Source organism: Onychostoma macrolepis, chromosome 19 (genome assembly GCF_012432095.1).
Source record: "Onychostoma macrolepis isolate SWU-2019 chromosome 19, ASM1243209v1, whole genome shotgun sequence".
Lineage (NCBI taxonomy): Eukaryota > Metazoa > Chordata > Actinopteri > Cypriniformes > Cyprinidae > Onychostoma > Onychostoma macrolepis.
This window is the reverse complement of record NC_081173.1, coordinates 10,540,488-10,555,661: the sequence shown is the minus strand read 5'-3', so window position 1 is coordinate 10,555,661 and position 15,174 is coordinate 10,540,488. Positions and strand designations below refer to the sequence as shown.

Here is a 15,174-nt window from a genome sequence, read left to right as displayed (position 1 = left end):
ATATTACAACCAGATGTAATGATGATCTGTCTTGCCTTCCTGACCACTTGTAATTGTTTAACAAATGAAAGCCAAAAAAGAGACTGAACAAAACCCAGTGTTCCTCAATAAATGCCTTTTATTTTTGTAATTACCCAGATTCAAATTTTCTACGTTTTAGTCACCGAAATGTCTTGAAATAGCAAATTATTCAGTCTTAAAAAAAAAACATGCTCCCTGTCACTGACAGAATTCATATCCTTGCACTCAATTCACTACTAGGTATGATAAACAGTATTTCTAATTCTTGTTTATTTCAGATCTTAACAAGACACATCAAATCAACCAAGCACTTAATTCATCTTCTCTTAGTCATTCATCTAAACATTATCACAATCATGCTGTCTGCATGTTTATAGAGCTCTCATACAGTGCCCAAATAAGTCCTTGTTTTGCCCACTTAACTGACTCATAAGAGAAAGCACTTAGTTCAGGCACCATTTGATATGAACTTTATTCCCTCTTATACACACAACAAAAACAGTGTTTTAAGAACATTCTAAACTGTGTAATTTGTCAGATAAAGATCTGGATATCTGACACAATTGGTCCTTGCTGTTCAGAGTGCTTTTTTTTTTTTTTTTAAATCTAATTTGACCTTTGCAGAGAACACTGTTGTGCGTCTTCAGTAAATTGGGGTTACTGTTTTGGTGATTGACTATTAATAAGAGAGGAGAGGGAGTTTCGATTAAACTATGATAAACTAAATATCATATGAAACACATTTTACATACAAATAAGATAATCAGTAACACAAACTTTAGTTCATTAGGTTTTTTCCACCATCACACTGCTCTCTTGCTTGCAGGTGCCATCTACGTGCTCTCTGTAAAACAATAAAGACATAAAATATTTTTCATAAGTTATAAGTTTTCAGCAATTAGTAAAAGTAAATTGTCTGTCCACACTGAAAGTGGAAATCCAGTACAATCAAGGCCAATCAGAACGTAGGGTAAGATGGAGGAAGATGTTCCTCTTGAGAACAGTGTGTTTTTATAGGGTACAATTGCATGACAGCGATGTACTAAAAACAGAAAATGCAATTTTTTGCATTTTTGAAAAGCTTTGTATACAGACAACAGTGTTGTCAAAAGTATCCCCATTCACATGTATCTGCAAAAATGTCTGAAAATGCTGTATTATGCATGCCAGGCCAGTAGTGTGCGATGCCACTTTGTAAAATAAACTACGCACTTGTGCACATATGCATTCTTCTACAGAGCCTTGAATATCAACATTGTTAGTTTTGGTTGCCAAGTACTCTCGCATGCCTATAGACTGAACACATTATACATATGCACACGATGTCACTTTTTTCACAAATTTGTGGTTTTGTAATTTGCACAGAGATAATAACAGTAGTGTTTTCAAAAACGTACACTTTCAAACCCTTTTTCAAAAGTTTGTGTTTTCAGATCTGCAAAACACTGTTGTTGTGTAAATGATCAGCCAAAACCCATGAAAAGTTTTCAACTCAACTCGCCGTTTTTGGAGGAGGAGGAATACTGCCTACGACCCCAAGAACACCATCCCCACCGTCAAACATGGAGGTGGAAACATCATGCTTTGGTGGTGTTTTTCTGCTAAGGGGACGGGACAACTGCACCGCATCAAAGGGACGATGGACAGGGCCATGTACCGTCAGGGTCAGGGCATTGAAAATGGGTCGTGGATGTTATTCCAGCATGACAATGACCCAAAACACACGGCCAAGGCAACAAAGGAGTGGCTCAAGAAGAAGCACATTAAGGTCCTGGAGTGGCCTAGCCAGTCTCCAGACCTTCATCCCATAGAAAATCTGTGGAGGGAGCTGAAGGTTCGAGTTGCCAAACGTCAGCCTCGAAACCTTAATGACTTGGAGAGGATCTGCAAAGAGGAGTGGGACAAAATCCCTCCTGAGATGTGTGCAAATCTGGCGGCCAACTACAAGAAACATCTGACTTCTGTGATTGCCAACAAGCTCTAATAAGGAGGCTAAAGGCCACGGCCTCTAGCGTCAGTCGCTAGAGCGCCACTTGAGATCGGGGAGTGTGGTTTTACCTGCACAGCACTTACCCGCTGGCCTCTGCTACACCAAGTCATGTTTTGCGAAGGGGTCAAATACTTATTTCACTCATTAAAATGCAAATCAATTTATAACTTTTATGAAATGCGTTTTTCTGGATTTTTTTGTTGTTGTTGTTGTTGTCATTCTGTCTCTCACTGTTCAAATAAACCTACCATTAAAATACTAGATTGATCATTTCTTTGTCAGTGGGCAAACATTTTTTCCTTACACAGGCATATAGATATTTACATATTTATTTCCCAATATTTTAATTAAAGATATGTCATAACTTGATTTCACTGAATTAGCTTATAGGTTTTAATGAAAAGTGAAGATATAATTCATGGAATTACTGAATTATAACCTTATGAGTTACAGTAAATAATAAATAAAAAATTGGGGTCATCATGCCCGGGGGAGTCTTACCCCCTTTTAATATTTAATAGAGTAAGCTTTTGGACCAATGACATATCACTGTGGGCAGTGCTATCTAGTTTAGTGTGACAGAGCTAGAAATCTTGCATCTGTCTTGTTGCAGCTGGTTAGGATGAGGATCCATTAACATAGAAAAGTTTTATCACTTGGTACATGCATGGTGTAATAGTATTTTCCCCTTAAATTACTTTGCAGTTTTAAAAAAAAAAAACTCTTTGAAAAAGTGTCAGCACTTGCCTGTAAAAGAACAGCTCTTTGGCCGTGTTGTTCTTCAGCATATCCAATTCTTCAGTCTTCTTTGTCTGGATCTTGAGCTCAGTTTTCAGTTCTCTGATGTTCTCCTCTAAGGCATCAACTGTGTCCTGAATGAAGAACATTAAACTTTCAATAACTAAAATGACAATTATCTAAAATCAGTGAAAATTACTCACCCGATATTGTTCCACATTTTCCCTTCTCTGTCTCTCCATTAGTTGGATCCTCTCCTCCAGACAAGTTCTCTGGAGTCTCAGCATCTGCTCCTCTTCTCTCAGTGGTCCCAACTTGGCCCTCAGCTCCTGGCACTGCTCTTTAGCCTTACTGAGGGCATCCATGGTGGCCTCACGTCTCTTCAGCAGGGACACTAACCGGGGCTCGTAGAACTCCTCCAGAGCTTTGATCCCACCCTGCAGGTACTGCTGGAGGTCACAAGAGGCCCGCCGTCCTTGAGTTACATACGAGCGATTTTTCTTCTTGCTGGACTCCTGAGTGGTGTTCAGTTGCTTTTGTAGTTCCTGCAGGTGGCTTTGGTGATCTGAATGTATCTTGGCGATCTCCTCAGTCAGCTTAACAGCAAAGGCCTTCAGCTCCTCCTGAGCCAGAGGATTTTGAATACAGTTAGAGTGAATTTAACACCCATTTATCACAGATGATATGACATGAACAACAGGGACTGAGTAACTTAAACCAGGGGTCTCCAACCTTTTTTATACCATGGACCATTTTGACAATATTCTCGCAGACAGGAAATCATCAAATTACGTCTCTATATCAACTGCATGCAACAACAAACCATTACAACTCACTATAATAATAAGTGGGATCAGCTTGTTTCCCTGCAATAATAAGGTCTCAATGAGGAGGGATGGGTGACAGTGAGCATCTAAAACTAAACTAAACCAAGTGTGCACGACCAGTCCTCAAAAGTAAAGCCATAGCATCTTGACCGCCTCCAGGTGACTGGCTGCAGTATAGGTCATAAACCCCGCCCTCTCCGTGTAATATAATGGGACGCGAGACAAACTAAATAATCAAATTACACTTCAAATAATTTTTCCCCAATTGTTTCTATCGTGGCTCTTCATGACGTAAACGAGGGTGGAACTCCTTATATGGGCATTTCTCTGAGATGGGTATAAACGGAGGTCGGAGCCAGCTGCAAATGGGTGGGCCAGAGCGGGCCAGCCGAAAGTGGGTGGGACTTAAGCTGCAAGTGGGTTGTACAAACCAACAGAAGATTTTGATTGGTTTGTTTAATATCAAGGGGGTTGTAGTATAGGTTCACGCTCCTGGTGGCGGTAGTGAGCGAATTTTTTGCGATCTGTGAAAAACACGAAGAAGACGACTTTCAGCGGTGGCACGGTAGATGAGTGGAAGAGGTAAGCGTGATGTACAATTTTTGTTTGTTTTGTTTTGTAAAAAGTATTACAAGCTGTGAAAAGTGCATTTTCTTGGTGGCTTTTGTACAACGTTTTCTTAGTACCACACACAGTTTACAATCCGTAATGTGCCTGACAATATCTTTTTTTTTCTACAAACAACCAATTTGCTCTCCAGGTTATGGATACCGAAGACCATAAGCAGGTAATGTAATTGCATGGCATTGTAATGTTGTAACACTTTCTATGAAGCCCATATTTATAATAAATTATAAGGGTATTTATAAGGCATTATAATGAATGCATAATGCATTATAAAAAACCTTATAATATGTTATATCATCTTATGCATATTCATAAGAACAGTTTTATATGTATTATAATATTTACTTATTAGTGGTTATAGCTTTTAAGAGTATGATGATTTGTAACACACAGTGAACACGTTGCATCCACTTAAGTTACAATGGATTATATTTCTCATAGTTATAATGTATTATAAGTGTCATATCTTGCCACCTTTCTTATGCTACTTTACTTAAAGCCATCAATGACCACTTATAAGTATAGTAATAATAATAGTAATATTTTTTTTCTCTCAAACAGCCATAAGATCATATATCAGATCAGATTGCTTTGAACTATTTTTATTTTAATATCAGTTTGATTATTTTGATGGTATCCTTTAGACAGCTGTTGTTAAGTAACTCTGCAACTACGTCAACTAGCAGTCATTGGAGTATTAGTAGTATGTCTGCTAAATATATGCTAACACTTTATTTTGATGGTTCCCCAACAGACAAACTGACTTTTTTTTTTTTAAGTGTTACCAATTTAAGTTTTTTGTTGTTGTTGTTGATCCAACTGTTCACTTTTTACAGTGTAATTTTCTAAAGAATAAGGTACATTTTCAAAAGTATTAGAACACATCTCCTAACCTGCTAATCCACAATGCAATATAATTAAATACTAATAAAAATCAATAATCAGTTTTGTGTAAATGAATGGTGAATTTTGTCTAGTGGTTTTTAAAAGGAATACTTCGTTTAAAAATAGTAATAAAGTCTAATTTACTTGGCCTAATGTCGTCCCTTAAAATTTCTGGACACCATTTACTTGCATAGACCTACAGAGCTGAGAAATTATTCTTAAATTTGTTTGTACATGTTCAACAAGAGAATAACGTCATGCATATTGGATGGCATGGGGAGAATGTTTTAAATTGGGGCTAACCCTAGTGCTCATTGTGCTTCTTGTGTACCCACCAGGTTATGTTGGGAAGGGCAAGTGAGGCGAGCTCCGTGGAATTTACTCGGAAGCAATGCATCTGGGATTTTGCAGTGTCCACTGCATGCAAGTCTATTGTGCTGAATGAGTTGTACACAGAGGTGGGTAGAGTACCCAAAAACTGTACTCAAGTAAAAGTAAAAGTAATAGTCTGAATAGTTACTTGAGTAAGAGTAAAAAAGTATTGGATAAAAAAACTACTCAAGTAGTTAGTTACTAGTTACTTTGGATCATATACTGATTATACTATATACTGCTGATTTTATTTAGATATATAGACCAGCATAAACCAGCATCCCAGCCTCAAAACATACCTAACCAGCATATGCTGTTTTTTTTTTTGTTGTTTTTTTTTTCCAACAACACTGGTAATAAATCAATATATTTGAATGATTTCTGAAGGACCATATGACTCTGAAAACTGAAGTAACAGCTGATACAAATTCTGATTTGCATCACTGAGTTAAATTAAATTATATTTTAAAGTTTAATTGTATTATAAATGTATATAACCTCAGAGAAGAGTGAAAACTCCTTACATGACTGCTACAGAACATCTGAACATAACGAAATATATGCACATTGACGGATCTTCTTCCGTCTGTTCTGCAAAATGTAAACAAATGTAGCCTTTATTTCTGCAAGCGTAAATATTGTGAAAATATCAATATTAATTGTGTCTAGGCAAAGGCATTCCTCCTGGAACTAACGCGGGTTTGGCGGGTGTTTATTTCATACTCTGTGACAGCTTATTTAATGAATAAATTATACAATGTATTTAATGTGTAAGGTACATGTACAACAAACTGGTAATGTCATGGTATCGTGTACTGTAATCGAATCTATACCTGTGGAACCGACAGCATACGCCGTGTTCATCTAATAAAGATCTTCGTAGCTAGCAAACCATAGCCTTTGCTTTCAACTGACTGTTGATCCAAAGCCACGTCTTCAACGCTCTTGATGTTACAACTCTGAGTGAGAACCGATTCAGACGACTCAGCGCGTGCGGCAGGGAACTGAACGAATCATTCAAACTGATTCGCGAACCGATTCATTGGTCTGCCAACTGGTTTGATCAAGCCTTGAACAGAATTGACTCAAAGAATGAATCATTCGCGAACGGGCATCGCTCATTGCCCAGAAAAAGTAGACGGCGCTTGGAATAAATTGAAGGATTTTTAACTTGTATTGCATTAAGATAAAGTAAAATAAACTCACTACATGTTCATAATTTTATGTATTTATTGTTTGGAGTATCTTGAAACTCTCCCGAGCAGCGTTTTGGCATGACCGTAGAGCGCCCTCAGGCGACGTTAATTTGACATCAGAATGAATACGCCACCAACGAACATTTTTAAATATCCACCAAATTATCATCATTTTTGTCAATTAAACGGCATCTCACGTTCAAACTAGCTCGCTCCCGCTCTCTCTAACAGCTCCTCGGTTCTCCGCATTGGATTGTGGGAAATAGTGCTTCAGCGAGTGTACATAGGTTGTACACTCGAAATCAGAATGCATTGTGGGTAAAAAGTAGTGAACGAATGTAGGGAATGAAGTCGTTCACTCAGAATTCGGACAGCACTACAAAATGGTTGACACCCGATATAGTGCACTATATAGTGGATAGGGAGCGGTTTCGGACACAGTTCATGATTTCTCCTGGAAGAACGCGCCCGTGCAAGCATCGACCAGACCGAGAGCGCGCCCATCACTGCACGGAACTCGCTCGGGAAGAATGTCTCTAAAGAAGTGTGTTTTTGGTTGTGAGGGAAAGATAACCTTGTTCAGCTTCCCGAAGAACCCAGCGTTACGTAAACACTGGATGCAGTTTTTTTTTTCGGGGAAGCAACGGAGTTTCTCAAGTGTATCTGTTGACGAACGTTTTATAAACAAGGCCCAGTTCGACGCTGGATTTGTACATCGTTTGATACCGAAAGATGGAGCAGTACCAGCTATAAAAGATCCCGGTCATGATTCAGAACTGCAGACGGTAAGTGAAACGGCATCAAATGTCTGAGTTTTGTTGGCGATCGGCGCTTAGTGCTGGTCACTCTTTAGCTCCGCCCACGGCGCGCCTCCAGGAGCTTTGCTTTTTTCTGAGAGAATCGTAAAGCTGTATCTTTATTTTATAAATATGATAAAACTAAAGACTTTTTGGAGCTATGAAGGATGCAATACTACTCTATAGGTACTCAAGATTAACATGAGATTGGGTGAAACTGTAGCTGTGTCCCAAAGTTAAGTGCTGGCACTTCGAAGTCCACGCCTCCGAAGTGCATGAGACGCTCCGCCTTCGCAGGATTTCTTAATTGCGCCACCAGGTGTTCCCGATTGCCGCTCCTGTCGCATAGCAACGGTGTGAGAGGAGAGCTGCCATCCTGACAGGATAGGTGGAGCCAGAATTTCTCATATGATCATATGTAGACAGGTTTGGAACCTGGACTTTTTAGGCAAGCATAAAAATAAAACTCTAAATAAAATAAAAATAGGGCATTGTTCAGTGGCAGCTGGTACAGCTGAACAGTGCTATTTGGCCGGTCTGAGTCCTTCAGATGCAGCCTCTGATATAGTTAGCAACAATTTGTTAATATTCTGACAATAGATGTTGTTACTTTCATTTTCAAAATAATCAATGGTGGACTGTAAGGAAGTACATTCATTAAGTATTCTCGTACAAATGTGAAATACTAAGTTTTCTTCGTCTTTTTTTTTTTTTCTCACAGGACAGCAACACTACAAAAATATGGTATTTTATAACATGATGCATTGTTGTAGATTAAACTACCCAACAGTAGGCAACTTTAAATTTAACAATCTTGAACATATTCAGAAGTAAAATGCAACATACACAGTAGTGCAGCAGTGATATTAATGCAAATCCTGACGAATTCTTTTTTAGAACAATACTGAATACCTTTACTTTTACTCTCAATACCTTAAGTATATAGAGCATGTAAGATAATACTTTTAATTAGAGGATAGATACCCAAAAATGAAAATTCTGTAATCATTTACTCACCCTCAAGTTGTTCCAGGTTTGGAATTTTCATTTTTGGGTGAACTATCTCTTCAACTAAGGTTTTAAATATGACTAGTTTTTCCCCAATGTGGTATTACTACAAGTAGTTTTCTAAAGTACCTCAATATCTCTTCTACTAATTACTTTTTCATAGCTCTAAACAATTTCTCTTTTCCTTCTTTCGCTAAATCAGACCAGACCCCTGTACTGCAGGATAAAGCTGAATGTGTCAGCACTGGACAGGTCTTTAATGGTTTTGGGCTCAGCAGGGAGGCCCTGACAGTGCTGCTGGATCTTCTGAGAAGTGAACGATGGCACGGATGGGGTGCCACAATCCAGACCCTGGTGTTTCTCTTCTGTCTGGCCAGTAGGGTGGCACGGTACACAGATGTCACGGTTCGGTACGTACCTCAGTTCGGGGGTCACGGTTCGATACGATTTCGGTACAACAGGGGAAAAAAGAAATCTACTATGCTCAGTTTCTTTTCATTTATTTTGAACAGAAAATAATGCAAATTACAATTTTTTACATGTTATATAAAATCTGTTTTGTTTTCATTGTGAGTGTACACAAATAATAGAAGACCTTTATACAGCGATTATTAATAAGACAATAGCTGTTTATAGTTGATTATGCTGGTATAAGGAAACAGTTGAAGTGATCGTGCCGGAGCGCGCGCGCACACACACACACACACAAAACACACATCAGTCCCAGCATTGCTAACTTGACAGCGCAGTTGGTACTTTATCAAAATAAAATACAGTGAACCAAACATCAGCACACGCCTCGTTGGAACACGTCTGAAGTACATTTACATAATAAATAATAGTTTAGCATTCAGATACGTTACATGGCAAATATGGAAATATTATGGAATATTTGGATTTGTGACGAATGAGAGAGGTAGGATACACGAGCACAAAGCTCCTTTTCGCAAACAGTTGAGTGCGCAAGCCTTTAAAGTATACTCCTTTGTCAGTGAGAGACGTGTTCAGAATCAGCACATGGTCACTGTCTAGTGGGCTTTGTTTTCAAGTGCGCAACTCATGGCATTCGCTGTTCTTCTGCAGGCGCTGGTGGTTATCAAACTGCGTTGCATTACTGCGGGCGCCCCCTTCTGGATTGAGGGTGAATTGCCTGTTTTCGTCATAAGGCTTCATGCACCGAACCGAGATGTCCGTACCGTGACAGTTCGGTACGAATACATGTACCGTGCCACCCCTACTGGCCAGTGGTGCATCATACAGAGTGGTCTCCAGAGTGTTTGACGTGCCTCGTTCCACTGTCCACCGCACTGTCCTCCGAGTCGCTGAGGAGGTGCTGACCATTCACCAAGAGATTCACCTCCCGAACAACCCAGAACACATGGAGGCAGGGCTGGGCTTAAAATTGATGTTGTTTTTCTGATGTTAAACCTAAGCTATGTTGTAAAAAGTACTTTCAGTAATGTATAGAACAATTTGTTTCAATGTGTAAAAAATTTATTTACAGGACAAAAAAATAAATAAACGTATAGAAGAAGGTTTTGTAAGCTGCATTAAAAAAAAAATTAACAATGTACATAATTACTTCCCTTTTATTTACACATGTGAATATGCATAACAAAAAATACGAAATGTACAGAAAGTACTCAGGCTCATTTACAAATAAGTTACATTACAAAAATGAATAACGTATACAACTTACCATTTTGTTTTTAATTTGCATCACAAAAATAAACTGCAGATATTAGGTTGTTTCATTGACAATGTGACATAAAAAAAAAGATATTTATGTATCCATTTTCTCCACTGTTTTCTCTTCTTGAGAGAAGGGTAAATAAATAATTTATTGTCTCTCCTGTGCTCTTCTCTCCGGAATTGGATGTCCTCTCCGAGTAGCTCCACCAGCTTCCACTCACTCCCTCACCTGTCCCAAGACACTTGCAATCCTAAGGCAGAGCAAATAAACCATGCCTGTTAACAACAAACAATGGATTTCAGCAAAAATATGTCTATTAACTTGATTACTTTGTATTTTTAAGTCCTTCCCCAGCAGGCTCATCTTCCCCAGAATATTCCTAAAACGAGAGTAAATGGAAACTCTTATGAAAAATATTTAGACAGTGGAGCAGTCTTTGAAAATATGTACAACATATTTAAACATATGTAAAAATTGGTGCAACATTAGAAAATATGACACAGCAGCACATGCATACAAAATACTGAAGTGCTCAAGTTTGGTTAAAACGTGTGGACATATCTTGCATGACAGCACTACAAAAACACAACAAAGGGAAAGATTGCCTTATATACTGGTTGTCTTATTGTTTGTAGGCTTTGTGTTTAAAAAAAAAAAGAAAGCTTTTAACACTTTTCACAATACTTACATTTCAATGTGAATTCCTCCACAGAACTGTCATCCGCCGTGTTCTTTGAATATAAATTCCATCGTCATCTGCGCGCAAGTGATTCTGGGATATGGTAGGGTGCGAAGTGTCCATCAGATGATTTCGAATTACGGCAGCCTTTGTCGCGCTGTGGTGACACAATCGGCCTTGGAATGCGGTCTTTGGAGGGTGCATCCTGAATTGGGATGTGTTATGCCCCTTGTGTGTGTTATGCCCCCTTTAAATAATTTTCTGAAATCGCGCCCTATGTAAATTTGGATATTAGCTATCAAAGGGGAAACACACAATAAATAATACAGTGGGATAGCATATAGTGTAGACTCATTTTGCGTACTTGCGGCCCAATAGCAGCTGTTTCACGGACCGGTACTGGGTCGCGACCCCGGGGTTGGGGACCTCTGACTTAAACCATATGATTTTCTCTGACCTTTGTGACCCTGGACCACAAAACCAGTTTTAGGTGTCAATTTTTCGAAATTGAGATGAATAAATAAGCTTTCCATTGATGTATGGGTTGTTAGGATAGGACAATATTTGGCCGAGATACAACTATTTGAAAATCTGGAATCTGAGGGTGCAAAAAAATCAAAATATTGAGAAAATCGCTTTTAAATTTGTCCAAATGAATTCTTAGCAATGCATATTACTTATCAAAATTGACGTTTTGATATATTTACAGTAGTAAATTTACAAAATATCTTCATGGAACATGATCTTTACTTAATATCCTAATGATTTTTGGCATAAAAGAAAAATCTATAATTTTGACCCATACAGTGTATTTTTGGTTATTGCTACAAATATACCCCAGTGACTTAAGACTGGTTTTGTGGTCCAGGGTCACATTTGTTTTACAATTTTAATTGGTTGGAACTTGTCAGCTATTTAAAATAATCTGGTTAACAAATTTTGCAAGAAAGAAATTCAATTAATTAAAAAAAAATTTTTTTTGTTTTGGGGCCACTGAGAATGCTATCTATAGGCCTGACCAGGAAAGCAGAAAAAAATCTTACCTCAGACAGTTCCTGGTGTTCTTTTGTTATACAGTTCTAAACAACATTTGTAAATGCTCCTAATCAATATAAAAATCTTGCTTAAGTTTAATATAAAAAAAAAAAAAAAAAAACTTGAGCAAGATTTTAAATCTTTTTTGTTTCAATGTACTTGTACTAGTTCACTTAACACTACCTGAGCTTGGTTGAGCTGCTCCACCTCTTTCTGTTGTAATTCAAGTTGTACTTGTCTCTGTGTACAGTCTCGGACCGCTATGAACAGGCGTCTTTTGGTCTTTTGAGTCTCCTCCTGCAGGCTTTGTCTTTCCAGTCTGACTTTGGACAGGAGGCCTTGTTCTTCCCCCAGAGTCTCCCTCACTGTCTGCAGCTCTTGGGCCATTGGCTCCTCCAGCTCCAGAAGCTCCTGAACCAACTCATCCCTTCTGCGCTCCAACTGACCCACCTCCTCAATACAGCTCTCAAATACTTCTCTGAGCTTTTGTATTTCCATGGTGGCAGACAACTCATGCTTTGCCTCGACAGGGATGCCAACAGCATTATCTTCAACCTCCAACACAGTTTGCTCTTTCTCAGGAATGCACGTCTCTCCGAACTCGATTGTTTTTGTGAATCCATTCTTGTCCATTTTGTTCACTGTTTCTGAGAATAACTCCAGTGGGGCAGTAGTTGGATGGGCTGCATCAAAAACATCTAACTGTGCCAACATCTGTTGCATAAGTCCATTAAACTCAGCTTGCAAAGCTTCTCTGCATTTTATTGAATAAGGCATGGACTCTCCAGGAAGAGTTAGAGCAGCCTCAATCTCTTCCAAGCAGTCTTCAAAGTAGTCTCCATCTTCCTCCTCAATAAATAAGGGTTCAAACGTTTTGTCTGTCTCCGATAGAGACCCATAAGCTTGCTCAAAGTTCATTTCTTGATCTTCCATTTTATATGTTGACCTATAAGGTGAACATTATGTGAATGCCAGTTAAATCAGAATTAACCACGGCACGTAGTTTGTATTACTTACACAAACACACCAAATGCATTGATCACTGTATTAACACATCTTGTGCCATCAAGTTCATTTTATAGTTTAAGAATGTACAATGTGCTGTGTGAGCTGTGATTCCTGAGTGATCAAAGGATGGTGAGAAGAAATCTGAAGCGAATGCGTCACTGAAGGACAGCTGCATAAACTTGAACAGCTGACTGATCATGAACACATAGATTAACATCTGCGAGTGGACCTTTGGTCAGTTGTAATTGTACAAATTGGTACATACATGCTTTTGCATGTAGCAAACATGAAGTGGAGATGACGGTAACGTTTCTACAAATTTCTACACATGCATCTTCTGGATGTTTATCAAAATGCTGTCTATCACCAAAAATTGGAAACAATTTAAACACATAAACTTTGCCCAAACTCTATGATTTAAGTATCTAGAAATACCCGTCCACTGTCTTCCTGTGTAGACAGGGATGGCATTTCTTATGCCAGTCTCGATGGGACACAGAGCAGCTGCTGAAACTGGCAGCAAAAACAGACGAAGAACATTCCACCAGTGCCAATGATCCCAAAATCCCCATCATGAACAACTGCTCATTCCTTCGACATGTTTACTCAAGCATACTATATGACATATCAGCAGTTATACATGTTGTTTTGATGTAACTAATAACTCTAATCAAGTGAAGATGGATGTACATTTGTCTTCAATTAGTTCATTTCCTCCAACTTTCCAGACTTTTGAAACCATGGCCAAGAATAGAAACAAAGTGTGAAAGAAAAACCACGAAAACACTGTGCAGTGACTGAGTAGGTAGTGATATGACAAGTCTAAAGATGTAGCTAGAGCTACGATGCTGTGCCAATGAAAATATTCTAAAATCAAAAGCCTTTGAGGAAAAAAATACTGTTATATATATAACTGCATCAACTCACCTCAAATCAGATAACGAGTTTCCAGGACAATAACCATGAAGTGAACCCAAAGTGAAGAGCTGGTAGCCAACTGAACAGGGACAGCAGTAGTCTGGCCTCTCTCTGACCGAGTTTAAACATATGCCGCTGGTCTCTCTGGCAACGTTTTATCTGTTTACATTTATTAATAAACAGAAGGGGGAAGAAATATGAGCTCATACAGCATAGGCACCAACTCGAGCTAATCAGAAATCAAGAGGTCCTCTGGGAGGCGACCTCCTCACTGGAACCAATAGGATAGCAAAGAGCAAAATTTATGCAAATAACTATAATCAGTATCCAATGGGCGGAAAGTGTAGGGTCCGCACATGGACATGACACAGCAAAAGAATCTAAGAGGGGTGGCCGCACAAGAATGACATGCTTCAGTCACCAATAGGGGCCATGGGGAGATGTTGTCATCACTTTTGCGATTTCCTAAATGGCACTGACCTACATTCAGGAATGACCTGAAAGCCGGGCTCTCATAAAGCATGGACAGGATTGAAATTAAGTGGGAACTGAAAGCTCCAAGAGAGTCATTATAGACAGCGCGATATGAAGAGTGAGTGTTTGTTTAGAAGAGCCAACAGCGCCAAATTCCCACCATGCCTGCTCATTTTCTCAGCTGCTTTTAATAGCATCACAGATCTAAATTGATGTAAAGTTGGTATAAAATAGATATTTTGAGGCAGCTAGATTCAACAAATTAATAATTTGGTGCTGCGATAAGGCTTAACAAAATATTTAAACCAAGATAAGACGCCAAAATACAATTTGTAATAATAAATAATAACGACATGGTGAAAGTATTTCTAAATACGTGAGAAATCAGTGTGCTATTTTAAAATCCTTCTTTAGCAAGAATTGTCATGTTTATTCCAAATGAATCTACTGGAGGTTTTAAAAACGATGAATCTGAGAAGGTTATGAAGTAACACTTTAGAATACTGTTCCGTCATTAATAACTACATGGGAACAAATGACTAATGCACTGTTAACATTCTAGTAACTACTATTAACTAACAAGAAACTCTGATTAATGAGTAAGTAAGCACTCGGTTGAAAGTAGTAGTTCACTATTAGCTAATAAGTAACTACTGTTTTTTATTTTCATATCTCTCGGAGAACTTTTAAGAACTACTGTATTCAGGTAATGTGAATAATGCAAAAAGGATAATTACTTAAAAAGTAATGGTCATGGTAACCCACTAGTAATGACTCAAGTATTAGTAAAGCCTTCAGAAGGGATAACTAATTATTTGGATCAGTATTGGAATTAAAAACTCAGATTTAGGAATATTTTGAAAGCCCACAAGGCATAAAAAGGAAAAATCTTGGAGATTTCTGTAG

General features: G+C 38.4%; 1 protein-coding gene across 1 annotated transcript; it reads right to left on the bottom strand.

Annotated features, from left to right (window-relative positions):
- Nucleotides 1–98: 98 nt before the first annotated feature.
- Nucleotides 99–14,009, bottom strand: sync (syncoilin, intermediate filament protein). Its single transcript, XM_058753622.1, has 4 exons — nt 13,804–14,009; nt 12,052–12,814; nt 2,953–3,372; nt 99–2,883 (listed from the first exon to the last, which is right to left on the bottom strand). Exons 2-4 carry the CDS (start codon nt 12,799–12,801, stop codon nt 2,719–2,721), a joined length of 1,335 nt encoding a protein of 444 aa, XP_058609605.1. The 5' UTR covers nt 12,802–12,814; nt 13,804–14,009; the 3' UTR covers nt 99–2,718.
- Between the last annotated feature and the right edge of the window lie 1,165 nt (nt 14,010–15,174).

What these genes read in the sequence shown, in the direction of transcription:
- sync (XM_058753622.1), bottom strand. Translation starts at nt 12,801, where the DNA reads ATGGAAGATCAAGAAATGAACTTTGAGCAAGCTTATGGGTCTCTATCG. An exon ending in AGCAGCTCAACCAAGCTCAG is followed by an intron (nt 3,373 to 12,051) that starts GTAGTGTTAAGT and finishes CCTCTGGCTCAG; the next exon opens with GAGGAGCTGAAGGCCTTTGC. An exon ending in AAAATGTGGAACAATATCGG is followed by an intron (nt 2,884 to 2,952) that starts GTGAGTAATTTT and finishes TTCTTCATTCAG; the next exon opens with GACACAGTTGATGCCTTAGA.